This window comes from Podarcis gaigeae, assembly GCF_964106915.1.
Source record: "Podarcis gaigeae genome assembly, chromosome: 7".
Classification (NCBI taxonomy): domain Eukaryota; kingdom Metazoa; phylum Chordata; class Lepidosauria; order Squamata; family Lacertidae; genus Podarcis; species Podarcis gaigeae.
Genome location: NC_139683.1, coordinates 45,996,588 through 46,012,966, shown reverse-complemented (window position 1 = coordinate 46,012,966; position 16,379 = coordinate 45,996,588). Strand labels below are relative to the sequence as shown.

The following is a 16,379-nucleotide window of genomic DNA, read 5'->3' as shown; positions in this document are numbered from 1 at the left end:
GTATCTTATATGAAAGGCTTTTGGAGCATATGTTTTCTGGCTTTAAATTCTTCATTGTCATCGTATTAACAATACATTTTCAGACTCTTTTTTTGAGGTCTTGTTTCTAAAGCACTTTTCAGGGAGACAGTGAATGAAAACTTCCAGCAGCTGATGGTTTATGAGGACTATTTTAGTAAGAGGTTTATTTGCTAACTTGTTTTAGAGAATAATTGATAACTCTCCCACATGCTGCTTGATTTTGCAACCAGTGCATTCCGCGCCCTCCCCCACCCCACCTAACTTGTGTTTTTCTGCTGCGGAGAAGAAGCAGGTTTAAAAGCTTCAGAATCTATTACAATGAAACTAGGGATGATGCGTGATAATTCATGATAATGGGGATGGGCCAACAGCAGCTCCCTTCACCCACCGCAAACAACTTTTAGCTCCCTGTTAAGTCCTCTATATGGGCTGTCCAGCAGAACACCAGAGGTGGAACTGTGCCTTAGACAGCAATGCAGAAGGAAGCAAATTTACTCGTATTGCTTCACTATTCCATTCTGTTAATACAAATAGAAGAATTTGTGTATCTGGAAATGTGGGAAATGTGCTGTATTTACTCAGGAGGAGATCATTCTTGAATATTACTCCACTACATAGGAAACAGCGGAGGGACAAAGTAAGAAAGCATTCCAGGGCATAGTCTCAAAATCAAAACCTCTTGAAAAATATTTACATTTCTTCCTGAAACTGTTTCTATTCCCAGTGGGATGGAGAGTGAGACTGAAAATAATCCAGTGAAGCTATTCAGCCTGGGGCAATTATACTTTTTATTAAATATTTCCTAATCTTTCTAATGAGAAGCTTAGTTTTCCTTCTATGAAACATACTTTACATACAAACTTTACCTGCTATTGCACAGAAAATTAAACGAATATGTTTCTTTAAAAATGTAATTTATTTCCATTCTGCATTTCAACATAAAACATCTGGTATAAATATAAATGTTATAAGTTAATTAACAATGTTTAAAAAGTAAGACATATATGGCATCAACAGAAATGAAAAAGCAGTACATATAATCCCCATAGGGTCTAAAGTGCTGTAATGCTATTGTAGCCCATGGCTAAAGTTAATGATGGCTTTTTAAAGTCCTATTTGCATTACTTTTAAAATCTTCCTAAAGCATTTCCTCCATAAGTGCCCTTAGAGACAAGCCCACTTCATGTATTGCAATAGAATCATGGTTTTGAATGTTATGTGCATGTGAACAAGTATGCAAGATTCCTAAATAAATTATCTAAATAAATAAAAAACCTGAGTAATTTTTATTGGTTTACTTACATGGTTTTGGTTAAGTGCAATTTAATGTGTGCAGAGTATTCTTTTTATTTAAGGTCATTCTTATAAGGCATGTTAAAATAAAAAAGTAACTATATTGCAAAATTATCAAAGCAAACTATATTTCGCTCCTAATAATGGATTTCATCCATTTGCTGGATTATTTGCTAAATCGTGTGCATTAAGCTTCATTACCCTGATCATAATATGCTGCTGTGCTGCAGTCATGGTTCTGATAAGTTGCTATATGTTAAGGATTTTGCTTCCGTGCTCAAACACAGCTTGAACAAATTGTCTGAAGACTCTGTCCATGTATGTGCATCTTCTTGGCCACAGTCCTTCCAGGAAACCAATATGGCCTCCACAAGAAGTAAGAATCAAAGCCACATTAGGATTTTGTTTTGCAATTTCTACTGGTATGGCTAAAGAAATAAGAGAACAAAGTATAAGCTCCCATCCCAACATTTCTCTCTCATAACTATCATTCAGTCTATAACACAATGAATGTTTTTGGTGAAGTACGGTTCTGCTGTCAGCAGAATGCAGCTTTAAAAGATCAATTTTATGAAGACCAGTTTTGGCAATATAAGTTTTAACTGAGCTATGACATACAAAAGTCTGGGGTTCTGGGTTGCTAAAGGTTAAATTTTCATTTTACATAATTAAAAATAGAGCCAGCCAGAGATGTTACACAGTAACAAAAAATCAAGAATTATGACACATACTTTATGTAAGGCTTCTTTTTCTGACTATGAAGTCAGAGGACCTTCTCGCTAGTGACGCCCTCCCTTCAGATGTGAAGGAGATAAAGAATTACACAACTTTTAGAAGAAACCTGAAGGCAGCCCTGTATCGGGAGGTTTTTAAGGCTTGATGTTTTTATTACGTTTTTAGATATTTTGTAAGCCACCCATAATTATTATTATATACCCTTTATTGGTGCAATATTTGGCGACTTGTGCGTTGAGTGGAACACCATAAGAAAATTACACTCCACACCCAGTTCTGTACTAACTTCTCATTCTGTTTCGGACACAACTCAATCGCAGAGGTCAACCAACAGCATCTTCTTAAAAGGGGGGAAAACTTACCATGGTTTGGTGAGAAGACATCATCCATAGCATTTAAACACAACACTGGAATTCCAATTCTCTTCAGTCTACGGCATGGACTAGCATCTGCATAGTAATCCTCAATTGTAGGGTAGCCAAACATGACTGAGGTGAACTGCTTATCAAATTCCCTAATGGTCTTAGCCTGAAGTACAGAATTCAAGTAAAGGATTTATGTAAGTGTTAGTAAAAATAAAAACATGAAGTGAAATACAAATGGCTAACCCTCATACCTTCATGACAAGGTTCATATTGAACAGCTTATCAAACATTTCCCGATGTCTGTAAAATAAATAGAGATCCGAGAGTAACCACATGACCAAAAATAGCCGAAGATGACAGCTTTCGCTTGGGTACTGCTTCCTTCAACACACCATAACATATTTGACATGACTGGCAATGAATTTGAATTTCATACTAATATATTATGGTCTTTCACAATGGATGTGAGGTTGGCTCACCTAATAATTGAAGATTGTAGACAGCTGGTTAAGTAGTAATTAAAGAGAAGCCAGTTCACAGGCTTTTCCAGTGAGTCTGCTGATTCAAAAACATTCCATCCTGCTGAAAAAATTGCAGCTGCCTTCAGTGGTGTTTCTCTGCCAGTTTTGCCCAAATAATTTAAAAGGAGCATGCTACAAACAAGAGATAAACAAATAGGTAAAAAGAAGAAGAAATCACAAATGAAAATACCTCAGTCCTAAACATTTGTAGTAGGAGATGAAGTGCTGAAACTAGTCAAGGCAATACTAGCCATCATGTGCATGGCATTGTGGGGCCAAACATTTTAATATGCTTCCATCATGGCTTATGATAAGGATAATAACCTTGAAACTTTCAACCAACTAAATGAAAAGTTTACCTGAACTCACTGGATTGATATCTGACTCAATCTGAAGAAAGCTGTCGTGGGTATTAGCGTATGTGTGTTTTTCCCTGAGTGCTTTGGATATATTATTGCAGTATTTCTTGCCCAAACTCTGCTTGGTAGTCAACAATATTATTCCCACAAGTAGGGACCTATGGAAAAAAAACTCATACAAATGGAGATGCAATTTCTGCCTACTTCCTGCTCCTCCCATAGTTTGCAACACTGTATGTTATGTACTGAAGTTCTTACCCTGGGCCAGCAGGGGGATACTGTAGATAGTTATGCAAATGAAGGATTGAAAGTGACGTTCAGTGATTGGATAGTTTTAGAAAATTGTTACAATTATGTGTACTGGAGCTCTATATAAGCAGGCTGACTGAGCCCTTCAGCTCAGTTCTGTTCTGGCCTCTGAATAAAGAAGAGCTGTTTGAAGAATCGCTGTGTCGTCTGATATGTTCACCCACAACTTAACACTATACTCCACACTATCCCCAATATCTCCACCACCTCAGGATCAATTTTTCAAAGGCACTGGGGTTACAGTGTAAAGGAATGGGAAGGACAGCCCATTCTACAGGCAAAAGATATATCACAGCCAATCAGGGTTTTTTTTTTTGTTGTTGCTTGTGCGAGACTAACATATTAGTATCAGCAGCAGCCATTTTTGTCATTCCTCTGGGGCCATTTTATGTGTAAGGTTGTGTATACAATATAGACTGTATGTGGCAAACATTTTTGCTTCCCTATGATGTTTGAAAAGGTCTTGTAAAAGTTTTTAGTGTTAGCTGGCCTGGTGCCGCTCTTTTGAAGAACGACAAAGACTGGGTAAGGATAAATGTGTTCCAGTTTACAGCTGATGGTCCATATGCACAATAAAACAGATAAAAATGTAGGGGGGGACATTTCTTTGCTGCCTCCCTTTTATACAAATCTTTTATACAATTTTATACAAATTCTTTAATAAACAGACTAGCGTACAAGGTTTTTGATTATGTGTTTATGTCTTAGAAGTCTCCTACTAACAATAAGCAAATCCCTAAGGAATATAAACAGTTACACAGAGCTGACTGCCTCAGGTAAGCAGCAAAGCATCTCTCCCTCATGGTACTACAACCCTATGATAATGACTTGTAAGCCAACTGCCATAATCAAACCCAAACAAGAAGGAATGTGACTGGCCCAAAACAATAAATGGTATCAAAAGATGTAGGTCACATCCCACAATTCTCAAGACTGGTTACATTAATTATATTAATCATATCCTACAATCACACAAGATGTATATAATAATAAAATACTGATTACTATCCTGCAGATGCCTTTAATTCAGGTCTGAGGTTTATAAATAAAATGCTGCTTAAATGGTCAAACATAGCTCCCACTAGTCATGTATGCCAAATATTGTCACTTGTTTTCTGAGAGTTACCATCAGTTCCAGCAAATAAACTTGTAAGTGATTATGGTAAACAAAAGCATATCATGTGGAAGGTTCAGTGAGAAAAATCACTCTTCCCCTGTAAAACTGTAAAACTTTCTTTCAAGAAGAAGTAGAAACATGATGGAAAATTAGACTTAGTACATTTCCCATGGAGTCTGTGCTGTGTATGCAGAATCTTTATTGAGGGCCTTTGCAAATTGGTTTCTAATGACCACAGAGTTACACTACTGGGATTTATGTTGCATAAATACTTACCCTCCCATAGAAACACCTGCTGCCATCAACGGAGCTGAGGAGTACAAGTTGTGTACATAATGAACAACGGTTTCCAAATCCTCTGTATTAGCAGCACAGTAAGTCCTTGGGGTCTGTAAGAAACCAAAAGTGGGAAAGAGGACAATAAACACTTGTTTTGCCTTTCAGCCAAGGCCAACACAGCACCAGGTTGGTTGATACAGCAATATAATACAAAAAGATTAACACAAGCGCCAATGACATTTCTAGAAGTTATGATATTCAATGAGGTAAGATTTCAAGTGCATTCACTTTTAGTATTAATAGCAGCACTACTAAAAATTTACAAACTCCCTCTTCCCGTTACACTATAACTTTTGCAAAGCAATTAAATCCTACTAAGCTCACAATATGTTAAGGAAATGTATTCTACAAAAGATGTATATTTGTAATTAGGCTTAGAAGCCCAGTTACAAATCAGTGCACACAGTTAGATGCAATAACTGTTGCACTGGTGTCCAAGTTGATTGAGAGTACCGTAACAGCGTACAGAAGCATAGCAACACTGGCAAGAGCCATCTTCACTAAAACCATTGTGCACAAAGTCCTTGCACAGTGCAGAATTGTACAGAAAAGGAGCATGTGGGTAACTCATCTGTACCACTTCCTAAAGGCACTTTGTACCACAACCTAGGATAAACCAATAAAAGCTTTCCGCTGGATCGCTGCTGCCATAGCAAGGTAGCGTAGACCTGCCCCACTTGACCTGTGGAACAATGAAGTTGTAAGGGTGCTGACGCCTACTGCTTGATATCCCATGATGACTTATTATAATGGTCATATAACATGATTTAATATTTAAACAATGTGCTTTTTTCTTTAAAGCTCAAATTATCGCAAACAGTCCTCTCTAAGCAAACTTTTAAAGCAAGCCAGCATTATTATTCTTACTATGCAGATGGCGGGGTGAAGCTTAAGAGGTATTAGATCCTAAAATAACAAAGAATCTTGTGGCATCTGAAAGGCAAGTAAGTTTATTATGCTGTGTTTTCATGAAAAATAATCTAGAGCTTAGACACTGAGGGAAACATGGGCTTTCAGACCCTACAGGAGGCACTTGAACATCCGGGGGGAATAGAGCATGGATACCCCTTCCACACGCACAAATTCTCCCCTATAAATGCCTGAAGTGTTTAATTTTTGGGTTCTGTCTGAAACAAACAAAAAAAATGAGTCAAGCTGAGGCGAAGCAGATAGGAGAGGTGCATGCAGGTGGATAATATGCTGATTCAGGGCTGGTTAACTGCATCTTCCTCTTTAGTTCAGCAAATGCTGGGTTGGGACACTCAAGCCTAAGCAGTGAGTCCACGACTTAGCTGAAAATTGAAATGAAGAACTACTGCTAATAATTGGCATTTGGTGGGTTAAAACCATGGCCACTTGATGTTGTCTCCATTGCTCTGCCTTCTTTTCCCCTCTGACTCCATCCATCACAGTCCATTATAAGATGAGCTACAAAATCAACAAAATTTGGAATACTTCGGCATAGCATTTTCTTTTTAAGGGTAGTTTACATACAATCTATCTAAAAGGGTACTGTGCTCAGTGCAGATGTATGCGCAGAACAGCCTCTGACTACTAAGTAAAAGGGAGAAACCTTGATTTTTCAATGCAATGACTCTTCAGACTGACCCCATTAGATGTTTTAGGCTGAACTCTACACTTGAAATTTAATACTCGCTTATTGAACTCAATGGGTCTCCGCCCTCCCTGCCTGCTGGATGACATTAATAAAACAGCAAGGCTTACTTCTGAGTACACATGTATATGATTGCACTGCTGTTTTCTTCCACAAGCTAAACTCCCAGGTAGCAGAGACATTAAAATTTCAGCTTCCTTTAAATTATTTAATTAGGAAAAAAATCTCTTAATTTGCTTGGCAATATGCAGTGCAATTCTAAGAATGTTACCCCAGAATTTCCACTTGGTTAAATGGGGTTGATCACCAGGAATGTGTGCCTTAAGCCACAGTCCTCTGCATGCTTAACTAGAAGCAAGCCACACTGGACAGAGTAAACGTGCGTAGCATTGCACCATTAATCTTCTGGTATTTTATTTGTAATTTAGTTCTTTAAAATTGAATTGTTTGGGGGAGTTTATTTGTGCTCTGAGGATTAAGATAACTTACTTGCATGTGCCTGTGCTTGTCTTAACTCATTTCTTGTTTATCGCTTCAGAACCATTATGACTGGATTTTATATCATTATGCTAAAAATTCTACACTGGACGAGTTACAACTGCAGCTGTTTATTGGGGGAAACAGCCTTTTATTGCTAAAACAGGCAAAGCCGATTACATGGCATTTCACAAAGTACAGCTAAACAAAAGATCTTTTCACTTCATCTGAAATATAATCAAAAAGGGCTTGGTGTGCCACAAAACTGCTTTGTACATTCATCTCCAGAAGTATGCTGAAAATGTATTCTCACATTTCTTTCATTAAGAGAATGTATTATTCATACTTTGAAACCAGCACGTTAAATGTGTAAAACTGTGCACTGTGTTTCATATGCAAAAATCCTCTCCAGAGGCTGGCAACAGCTGTTATATGACAAGACCAGGACCTTAATCATTTATATAACTTCTCACTGACTCCTCATTTTTTTGGGGGGAAACTCCTCCATCTTCTTAGTTGCTACTGGGGGAAAGATAAATAAATTTATTTCACTTTATTTATTAAATTGCTATACCACTCTTCATCTGAGAATCACGGGGCTGTTTACAGTATATTAAGCCCACATCTGAAGTTCATTTAACTTGTGCACATTCAGCTTTACACACATGGCAAAAAAGGGATGGAAAAGAAGTTCTGGGGGGAATGACTTTGGCAATCTCATCCACCATTGAACCCAATGGGTTTGGACTAGACACAATTTTGGCTTTAGGTGCGATCCCCAGAACATAACGCCCACATAAGTTGTGGGTTTATTGTATGAAAACACAAAAATACATAAATCTGGAGTGGTAGTAAAAGAGCCATCTTTCAAAAAGTATATGGAGCAGCAATGGTACGTGAGCTTGACCCTTTTATCTTCCCCCTCTACAACCTCAGCCCACGGCACCTTGGAGCTTGCAGAGATAGGATGGATGCACTGCATGTGCATCTCCACGCCTTCTGGGGAGGCAGATTAAATGAATGAAGGAAGAAGGACCATGTGGGCTTATAGGGTACCTTAAATCCTTGCAAACCCTAAAATTGTTTGGTCACTGATCCGAACAAGTAGGGAAGGCTGCTTCTGCATCTCCACATACTACCTACAAACCTACTTACAGAGCTGGCTTGAGGTTTTGGGGTACTGCAAAAGTTGCCCTTGATGAGCTTCTCCTTACGCTTGAGTAAGTATCTCATCTCTTAGAAAGCCAATGGGTAAGTGAACATGTAGGCCATAGTGAGGAGCAGCAGTCTCTGTTTGTTCACCCACCTGCCCTCTCCCCCTCTGGACAGAAGTGGGATTGGGTCCACTGGCCCATTTGTCACCAACAGTGACCAAGGAGCTGCTCCCTGTTGTCACCACTACTTGCACACTTTGGGTGTGTGAGTGAGTGAGGAGCGATGGAAGCAAGAATGTGCGGACTGGCCCTCCGTACGGCTGCCTTGAGGAGAGAAAGCAAGCAACAGCAGTAGCTCCTCCTCCTCTTTACTACCATCACCATTTAAGCAAGCAATCAAGCAACAAGAGAAAGTAACAAGGAGCAGCTTCTATCCTCCCCTTCTGTGTAGTGAGCATGAAGAGTGGCCACAGTGGCGAGGTCAGGGATCAACTTTGGGCCCTTTTCAGCATAGATCTGAAGCCTGGCAGCTGCCTGAACATGCCAGACCTTGACACTAGCCTCATCCTGCCCCCAGCATGACAACCACCAGGCCTTACAACTCAACACCATCTATTGCAGTAAGTAATAGGGAGAAGTGCTTCTACATTCCGCTTCTTCCTCCTCCTGTCAAGACTCTCACAAAGGCCAGCCTGGAACTAGTGTCTCCTTTGGCAGCTGTCCATGCCTCCTTATGGGGGTTCGCTGCACAAACCTCCAGTAATGTTTCAATTGAATCTACAAATCTGGAAGTCCCTATTTTGTTTTCCAAGTTAGATAAATTTATATGCAGATAAATCATTTAGTAGATTAATTAAACGCAATTAAAACATGAAAAATTACTGATTAATTTAATGAATGAATCAATGAATGAATGAATGAATGATGTAGATCCCTTATTTATATGACATTTACTTACTGTTTTATTTTCTTATTTTTGCATTGTATGAGATAAAGAGGCACAATTGTCAATGAGGAATAAACCCTCCCAGAGATGGAATTAACCATAAATTGCTTATGAAGTGTTGCATGCTTGCAGGTATTCGCACCCATGCTATATGCTAACATTATGGTTGCTCAGTGTTCTTACTTAATTTAAGAGCAATTCTTACCAAGAGATTTTCACCAGCAATTCCTCGATAGTTTAAAACCACACACCTTTAAAAAAACAGAAGAGCACCGTTTACCAGAACTGTTAACCTGTGTGTCTTTGGATGTGAAGATCCGTACATTTCAAAGCTGCTCCAGTTAAAAAATATAGAGTTGCCAATTATTCAAAACAGGGACATCAACATACACATTGTTTTGCACAAACGTATGACATATAAACAGGGAGTGTGTTAACGTGGCGGGAGGGCGAGTAAAACAGCAATGCTTCCTCACTGTTGAAAGGAATGTTGGTATGGAATTGGGATATAATAGTCTCTCCCTCTACTGAAACAATCCTTTGAAACAATTCCCATCCCCAGGTGGAGAAGGGCAAGTTCCCCTCACTGCTGAAATAAACCTTTCTCTCTCCCTCTCCCCTTTCCTTTCTCTCACTGTGCTGGATTTGGCTTGGTGGACATTCATCACAGAGCTTACATCCTCTGAGACCAATTCCTTTCCTCCACAAAAGCTTATGCCTGTGTAGTGATAGCTTGGACCATTGAGGCCAATGTGAATACACCACCCTCTGCAGATACATGCATGTGCACGTGCGTGCGCGCACGCGCGCGCACACACACACACACTCCTGCCCTGTCTTACACACTCCTGCATTTAGTTTCTGGGGTGTCTGAACTACACAAGCAGAGGTATTGGTTGATACTGACCTTTCCCTAAGTGTTTCACATACATAACCTCAGTAAACCTTGCCAAGCAGTTCATTATTATTATGATGCTCTTAGTGCTGATGGGTTGGCAGACTGAAGCTAAGTAACAGTAACTTGCCTAGGTCCACTAACAGAGTTCATGGATGGTCAGATTTCAGCCAGGGACTTCACAGCTCATATTCTTTGCCACTATGCTAAGGTAGTCACCAGTTCTTTACCCTAGTCAAGCTAAGCCTGCATGGATCCCTGATTGAAGTTCCCCAACACGTCAGGAACCATCTTTGAGATGGTCTGCTGTAGTGGTGGTGGAGACTGGAAGTAGGTCACGGAGACAGCTACCAAAGGAGCATGTGGCAGATCTGGTGGGTGGAAAGTCAGGGCCAACAAAGGGATGGAAAGTGTCTCCAAGTGCTGTCTGTGCTACTCCTCTACCCGCTACATATGATTGTGGCTTCCCGCTTGTGCAAATTTAATCCAAGTGGTTAAAACAGAAACATTAGCAAGCCAAACTGCTTTTACCTGTAGCCCAGTGTTTTGCTCTCCTGAATCATATGGAGAATGTAGGATTCCTTGCTAGTTCCCGTGAGGCCAGGCAGCAAGAGGATAGTGGGTCTGGTGCTGGAATCTGGGTAATGAACGCTATCATGATTGTCAAACCAGTCCAGGGAAATCTGCCCTCCATCGGTTGCTGTAATAAGCTCACTGGAAAAACCAACAATGATTAGCTTTGCAAAAACAACAACAAATAAAAAAATCACTCTACCGCCTTCATTAATCAGATGTTTCATGGGTGGACACAGGGAGTAGGAGAATGGGAGAAAAGAGAGGCCCCACCTTAGGACAACTCCTCAAGGTATGCAAGAAAGTTGTGTTGTTGCTTTAAAAAATGGGGGGGGGGGTGTCAGGGCTGTCATTTACATTGCTTTCATGCTGTCTCCAAACATTGGCAGAAGAAAATAGCAGGCGGGCATGAGGCTTCAACCAGCGGGCTGAAAGACAAGGCACAGCTGGCTACTTGCTTCCTTCAGCTTGGGTCTTTAAATGGGGAATGAACTGGTCTGGGATAATATGCAGCTGAGAGCCCAATTCTCTTTGCCAGATCCTTTAAACTATGGCTTGGAATGCCCTTGCAATGTCAATGATGGCTCAAATCAGGAGTTAGCCTCAACCCATGTCCTAAGGTGCACAATCTCACAGCCCAATCTCCACAGGAAACCTGCTGAAGCTCTTCTTCTCAAGTTGTGAGGAGGATCAGTGGCAGTTGTTAGAGCAGCAGGTGCTTCCTGGTTTCCTGAAACTGCATGTGCTGTCATTAGAACTGGTCTCATGGAGTCCACCAACCTGATTAATTCCACACAAGGAAACAGGTTTCCATGCATAGATCATTGGCTAGATCAAGAACAGTAGGTCTAAATCAGATGTGCTCTAACTGGATTACACTGCTTTTTGTGGAAGATGCGTTCAGATGTACATTCAAACATGCTTCCCTCTCCAGAACATGAATCCAAACGCACGTTCAGCTGAAAACCATGAAGTGCAGACAGAGAGCATCTGCATTCAGGCATGCCTGTGGATGTGCATCCAGCTCACGGTCCATCAAGTGGACTCCTTGGTTAGACTAAGGTGAGTAAGCACATACAGGGATGGAGAGGGAGGTAAAAAAAAAATCTGCTTTGCTTTTCTGTCTGCAGTTATTTAAAAATGATTGAACATCTTTCTATATGCATTACAGTAATTTAATGTACAGTAGCAAAAAAAGGGCAACCAAGGTGAAACTATTAAGTCAGTTCTAAAAACTTACTGCTGCGTAAGCAGAGCAGTGTGAGCAAACACATGACTAAGATACCAAAATAACAACATCTGTGCTGCTTCTGTCTAGCAGCTGCTGTGTACCACTACTGAGGACCAAACATCTGACCACTTTGCTTAAGTGTAAAAGCTCTGAAAAGGAAACCTAGTAGCCAGTTTTAGGTCTGCTTTCTGCAACAGAATACTGTATGAACTAAGTGTGTGGAAAAAAACTTCTGTTGCCAAGTGGGCTCAATACATAGCTCTTTTGCACCCACATCCCCATTAACAATGGAAGAGCCATTTATTCCCATGCTAAATAAATATCAGAGACCCCTTAAATAGAAAGTAAAACTTCCCACTTAACTGGAATTACAGCAAATTCTCAGGAATCCTTAGAAAATAGGCGGCCTTCCACCAGTCTGGTGCCTTTTCCGAGCCCAGAGGTTTGTCATGTGCATATAGCCTCAAAGACACTAACTACAATATGACGCTCAGAAGTGTGGCCAGTTCTCATATATGTATGAATACACTTGCCCCTTCAGAAGTTACCTTCCACATGTTCCATAATGGTGTGAAGAGGGGTGGGACAGGGCAATATGTGCCATACCCATCCTAATGACTCCACTGGTACCAGCTCTGCCCTCAGACTTCCATGCACCCCCATGGGCATTTTGGCTGAATGCATACAGGCTTGTCTATGCAATGTGGAACATGTGCAATTGTCAATCCTGACTGTGCACATTCAGCTAAATGTGCATAGGTTTTCCCCTTCAAACCGAACTTCCACCCAACACATGTGGAAGGCAACTCCTGCCTAACGTAGCACAGGACACCACACTAAGATCTTATGTTAGAGGTAACAGTACAGACCCAATCTATAAAGAATATGATTGAACCTTCATAAATATTTCACAGAAGAAAGGTTTCGAAGGACAGAGGCACTTACTTCCGGTATTGCACAGATGGTCGAGATGTGATGAAAGGGCGAAGGAGAGTCTGGATACGGCCCTCCCAGCACCACACAGTGGGATAGTATGTTTCTGTCACCACAGGGCAATGGTCCTGTAGGAAACAGGATAAGCCTTTGCTGCCAGTCACCAGCTGAGGTTTCTAAAGCGAGAAAAAGGCAAGTATGTTGGCACTGTGCTCAATGGGACTTGCTCCTAGGTAAGTGAACATCATACTGCAGTCTCACATTTATTCATGGCTTTGGTGGAGCAAGATCCATTCTTTGCTCAAGCTATTCCCCTCCTTCAGGTTCTTCCTAACAACTTATTTTCACAGAACGTTCTTCCTAATTTACTACAGCCTCACTTTACATGTCCCTTCATCACTTCCTAATTATACAGAAACCCATCCCACCAATTGTATTATTACAGACATGTTGTGGGCCACCTGGGTAAAGCTCAAGTCACGGTTTGGGGCTCTGAACTAGAATGTGGCAATGAGAGAGGACCTTTTCTGGGGCTGCAGCCTGGAAACACACTGCCCCTTTGGGTTCAAATAGTCCACACTTACCATTTTCTGCCAGTGTAGTTTTCTATGCTGACAGCCTTTTGCTGCACTCAGTTGAATTGTGAATCCTGAAAAACGCCTGTACGACTCATGAGTTTGTCACCATGAAATGTACTTTTACACAAACTATTTGAGACGTTGTGAAAGGATAGGTCTATCAATGTCTGCTAGTCATGAAGCATACAGACGCAACCCTCCAGGTTCAAAGACAGTATACCTCTGAGTATTCCTTGCTGAGGAACAAGAACAGGAGAGGAGCTACTGCCTTCCTGCCCTGAGAATGGAGGTTCCTTGAGGCATTGGGTTGGCAAAACAAGGTCCCTAACTAACTAGACCTCTGGTCTGTCTGCTCCAGCTGGGTTCTTCTTAGGAGGCAAAAGTAAAACTACAGTATACACATCCTGAAGGAGACGTCAACTCATGTAAAGTGTGATTGCTTATATAAAATAGTGTATATAATTCTACACGTTTTACCCCAGGTTTGAGATTTCACTGTTTGTTCCCTTCCACCTTGCTTTTCACCTGCAATATGCGCTGCGCAATCCCGAAGCACCAGGTTGCCTAGCCAGCAGGGAACTCAAAATCAAACTGATCTGCATTTCACTCCTTCCCAGTGAAAACGAAAAGGGACCCCCCCCCCCGACCCCTCAAACTAGCCCAGCAGCCATCCATCTGCAATAGGGCGCCGCGCGCTGCGAAGGCTTCCTCCGCCGCCGCCTCTGCACTCGAGGTGAGCCAAGGACAATAGCCCTGCTTATTTCAAAGATGAGCTTAGCCTGGCGCTGACCTCGGCTGGCCTTTTCCGCTTCCTGCGGCTCCCTCCTCCATTGGCCGGGGTCGGCCCCGCTTCCCCAGGGACGCGAGAAGCCCCCCTACCTTGGCGATGCTGCTGAGGTAATAGCAGGCGTAAGCGGCCCCGAAGCACAGCACCAGGGACCACCCGACGCCGGAAGCCAGCAGCCCCTCCCGGACGCGGCTCTCCAGATAGAAGGACACCCCGCGGGTCAGCCCTTGCAGGTTCATCTCTCCAGAAGTCGCCGCCGAGCTGCGCGGCCGCAGCTTACATCACAGCCCCGGGGAAGCGCGCGGCACGCCTAGGATGCTGGTGGTCTTGCTGCCGCTGCCGTCGAGGCTGAGCCCAAGCAGGATAGTGCCCCCTCCGGAAGGATCCGAGAAAAGCAGCCACCTGCAGCGGCTGCAGCAGCACCAGCAGCAGCAGCAGCAAGAAGCTCTCCGCCTCCGTCGCTGCTTCGCCACAGGGCATAGCAGGACACGCTGCTCCGCCCTCGCTCCCCCTTCTCTCCCTGGGGAGGATGGGTGGGCATTGAGGCTGGAGCCGGCCTTCTGGCATCGGCAGGACGCGGGCATTGATTGGCCCTCCTTCCTCTCTGTGCAGACCGACCTTTATCCCGATTGCAAACGTTGAAGCTGAATTGGGGGTAAGCTGCTCGTGGCGACCAGGCCGTGACGCTGGTTATCCGGACACTATCCGTTTCCTGGTGACGTGGCTCGATCGGCCTTTGTTGCGGAGGCCACACGCTAAAAAACCCACGATATTGGCAGCTACTGGAAAGACCTCTGTCCAAATATTAGCTTTGATGCTTTTGGTTATTCTGGACATTGAAATCAACGTGTCTGCAAGAAGTTGCAGGTTTGCATGACTGATCTCTTCACGGATTAATGATTTTCAAATCCCATTTTCAGTACTGTCCGTACCTTTCAGCCATCAGGATTTGTGGCAGTCTCATTGAAAGTAGCATATGCCTAACTGTTTAATGCCTCAATTATCCATTTAGTCCAGGACTCAGATGGCTGCAGGAACCCCCCAAGCACGTAGGAACATGGAAAACGCCTTATTTAGAGTCAAATTTAACTCCATAGGCATCCACTGTAGGTATGGTCCATCTGGCTCAGTATTGTCCACAGGGCCAATTGGCCAGAGCCAACTGTGGCCAACTCTCAGGTGGGTAGGGCTGTCAACATGGGGTCCTCCGCACATTGTGGCTCAACACCCATCAATTCCAGACAGAATGGGAAATACAGTACAGTGGTACCTCGGGTTACATACGCTTCAGGTTACACACTCCGCTAACCCAGAAATAGTGCTTCAGGTTCAGAACTTTGCCTCAGGATGAGAACAGAAATTGTGCTCCGGCGGCGCAGCAGCAGCAGGAGGCCCCACTAGCTAAAGTTGTGCTTCAGATTAAGAACAGTTTCAGGTTAAGTACGGACCTCCGGAATGAATTAAGTACTTAACCTGAGGTACCACTGTAATCATGTTAGCTCCCCCTGCTGGAGACAATGAACTACTTTGAAGTTTGTTTGCTATTTTTTTCAATCAAGCAGTATATAAATTTTATGAAATAAATAGAAAAAATAAAAATACCAGGTCAGGTTATTTGTTTACCCAGACCAGTATGTTCTACAGCAGAGACAGCTAATCTGGTGTCTTCCAGACTACATCTCTCATCACAATTATTTTCTGTGCTGCCTGGAACTTATTGGGAGTTCTTCCACATTTGGAGGGCTGATTTTGGCTACCCCTGGTCTACAGACTGGCAGGATCTCTCCAAGGTCTCAGGCAGAGGTCTTTACCACCACTTGCTATTAGATATCTTTTTAAACTGGAGATTGCACCTAGGGCATTTTGTATGCCAAGAATGTGCTCTTGTCAAGGCAGGGGTCGGGAGCTGGTCAGCAATAACTCACATGGTGTCAGTAAAGTTAATTATTTATCCAAAGAAAGAAAACAGATCAGGCCTAAAGAGCACAGCAGCTCTTCCTAGTAGGTCTTGTTGCAATGAGGACTGAAGGTCCACTGCACTCTAAGGCTCCTCCTCCCCTGGGTCCCTGCTCAGCAACCTGAGGCACCTTCATCTTGTCCCTCTTTGTTCTGCCCTCTTCATTCCCCTTCA

The 16,379-nt window shown here is 42.5% G+C and overlaps 1 protein-coding gene across 1 annotated transcript; it reads right to left on the bottom strand.

The window, feature by feature from the left end:
• Positions 1-918: 918 nt before the first annotated feature.
• ABHD3 (abhydrolase domain containing 3, phospholipase) lies at positions 919-15,268 on the bottom strand. Its single transcript, XM_083749626.1, has 9 exons — positions 14,341-15,268; positions 12,896-13,059; positions 10,678-10,860; positions 9,457-9,502; positions 4,997-5,109; positions 2,894-3,067; positions 2,666-2,714; positions 2,412-2,577; positions 919-1,742 (listed from the first exon to the last, which is right to left on the bottom strand). The coding sequence occupies exons 1-9, from the start codon at positions 14,485-14,487 to the stop codon at positions 1,564-1,566; spliced, it is 1,221 nt and encodes a 406-aa protein (XP_083605752.1). The 5' UTR covers positions 14,488-15,268; the 3' UTR covers positions 919-1,563.
• Positions 15,269-16,379: the final 1,111 nt, after the last annotated feature.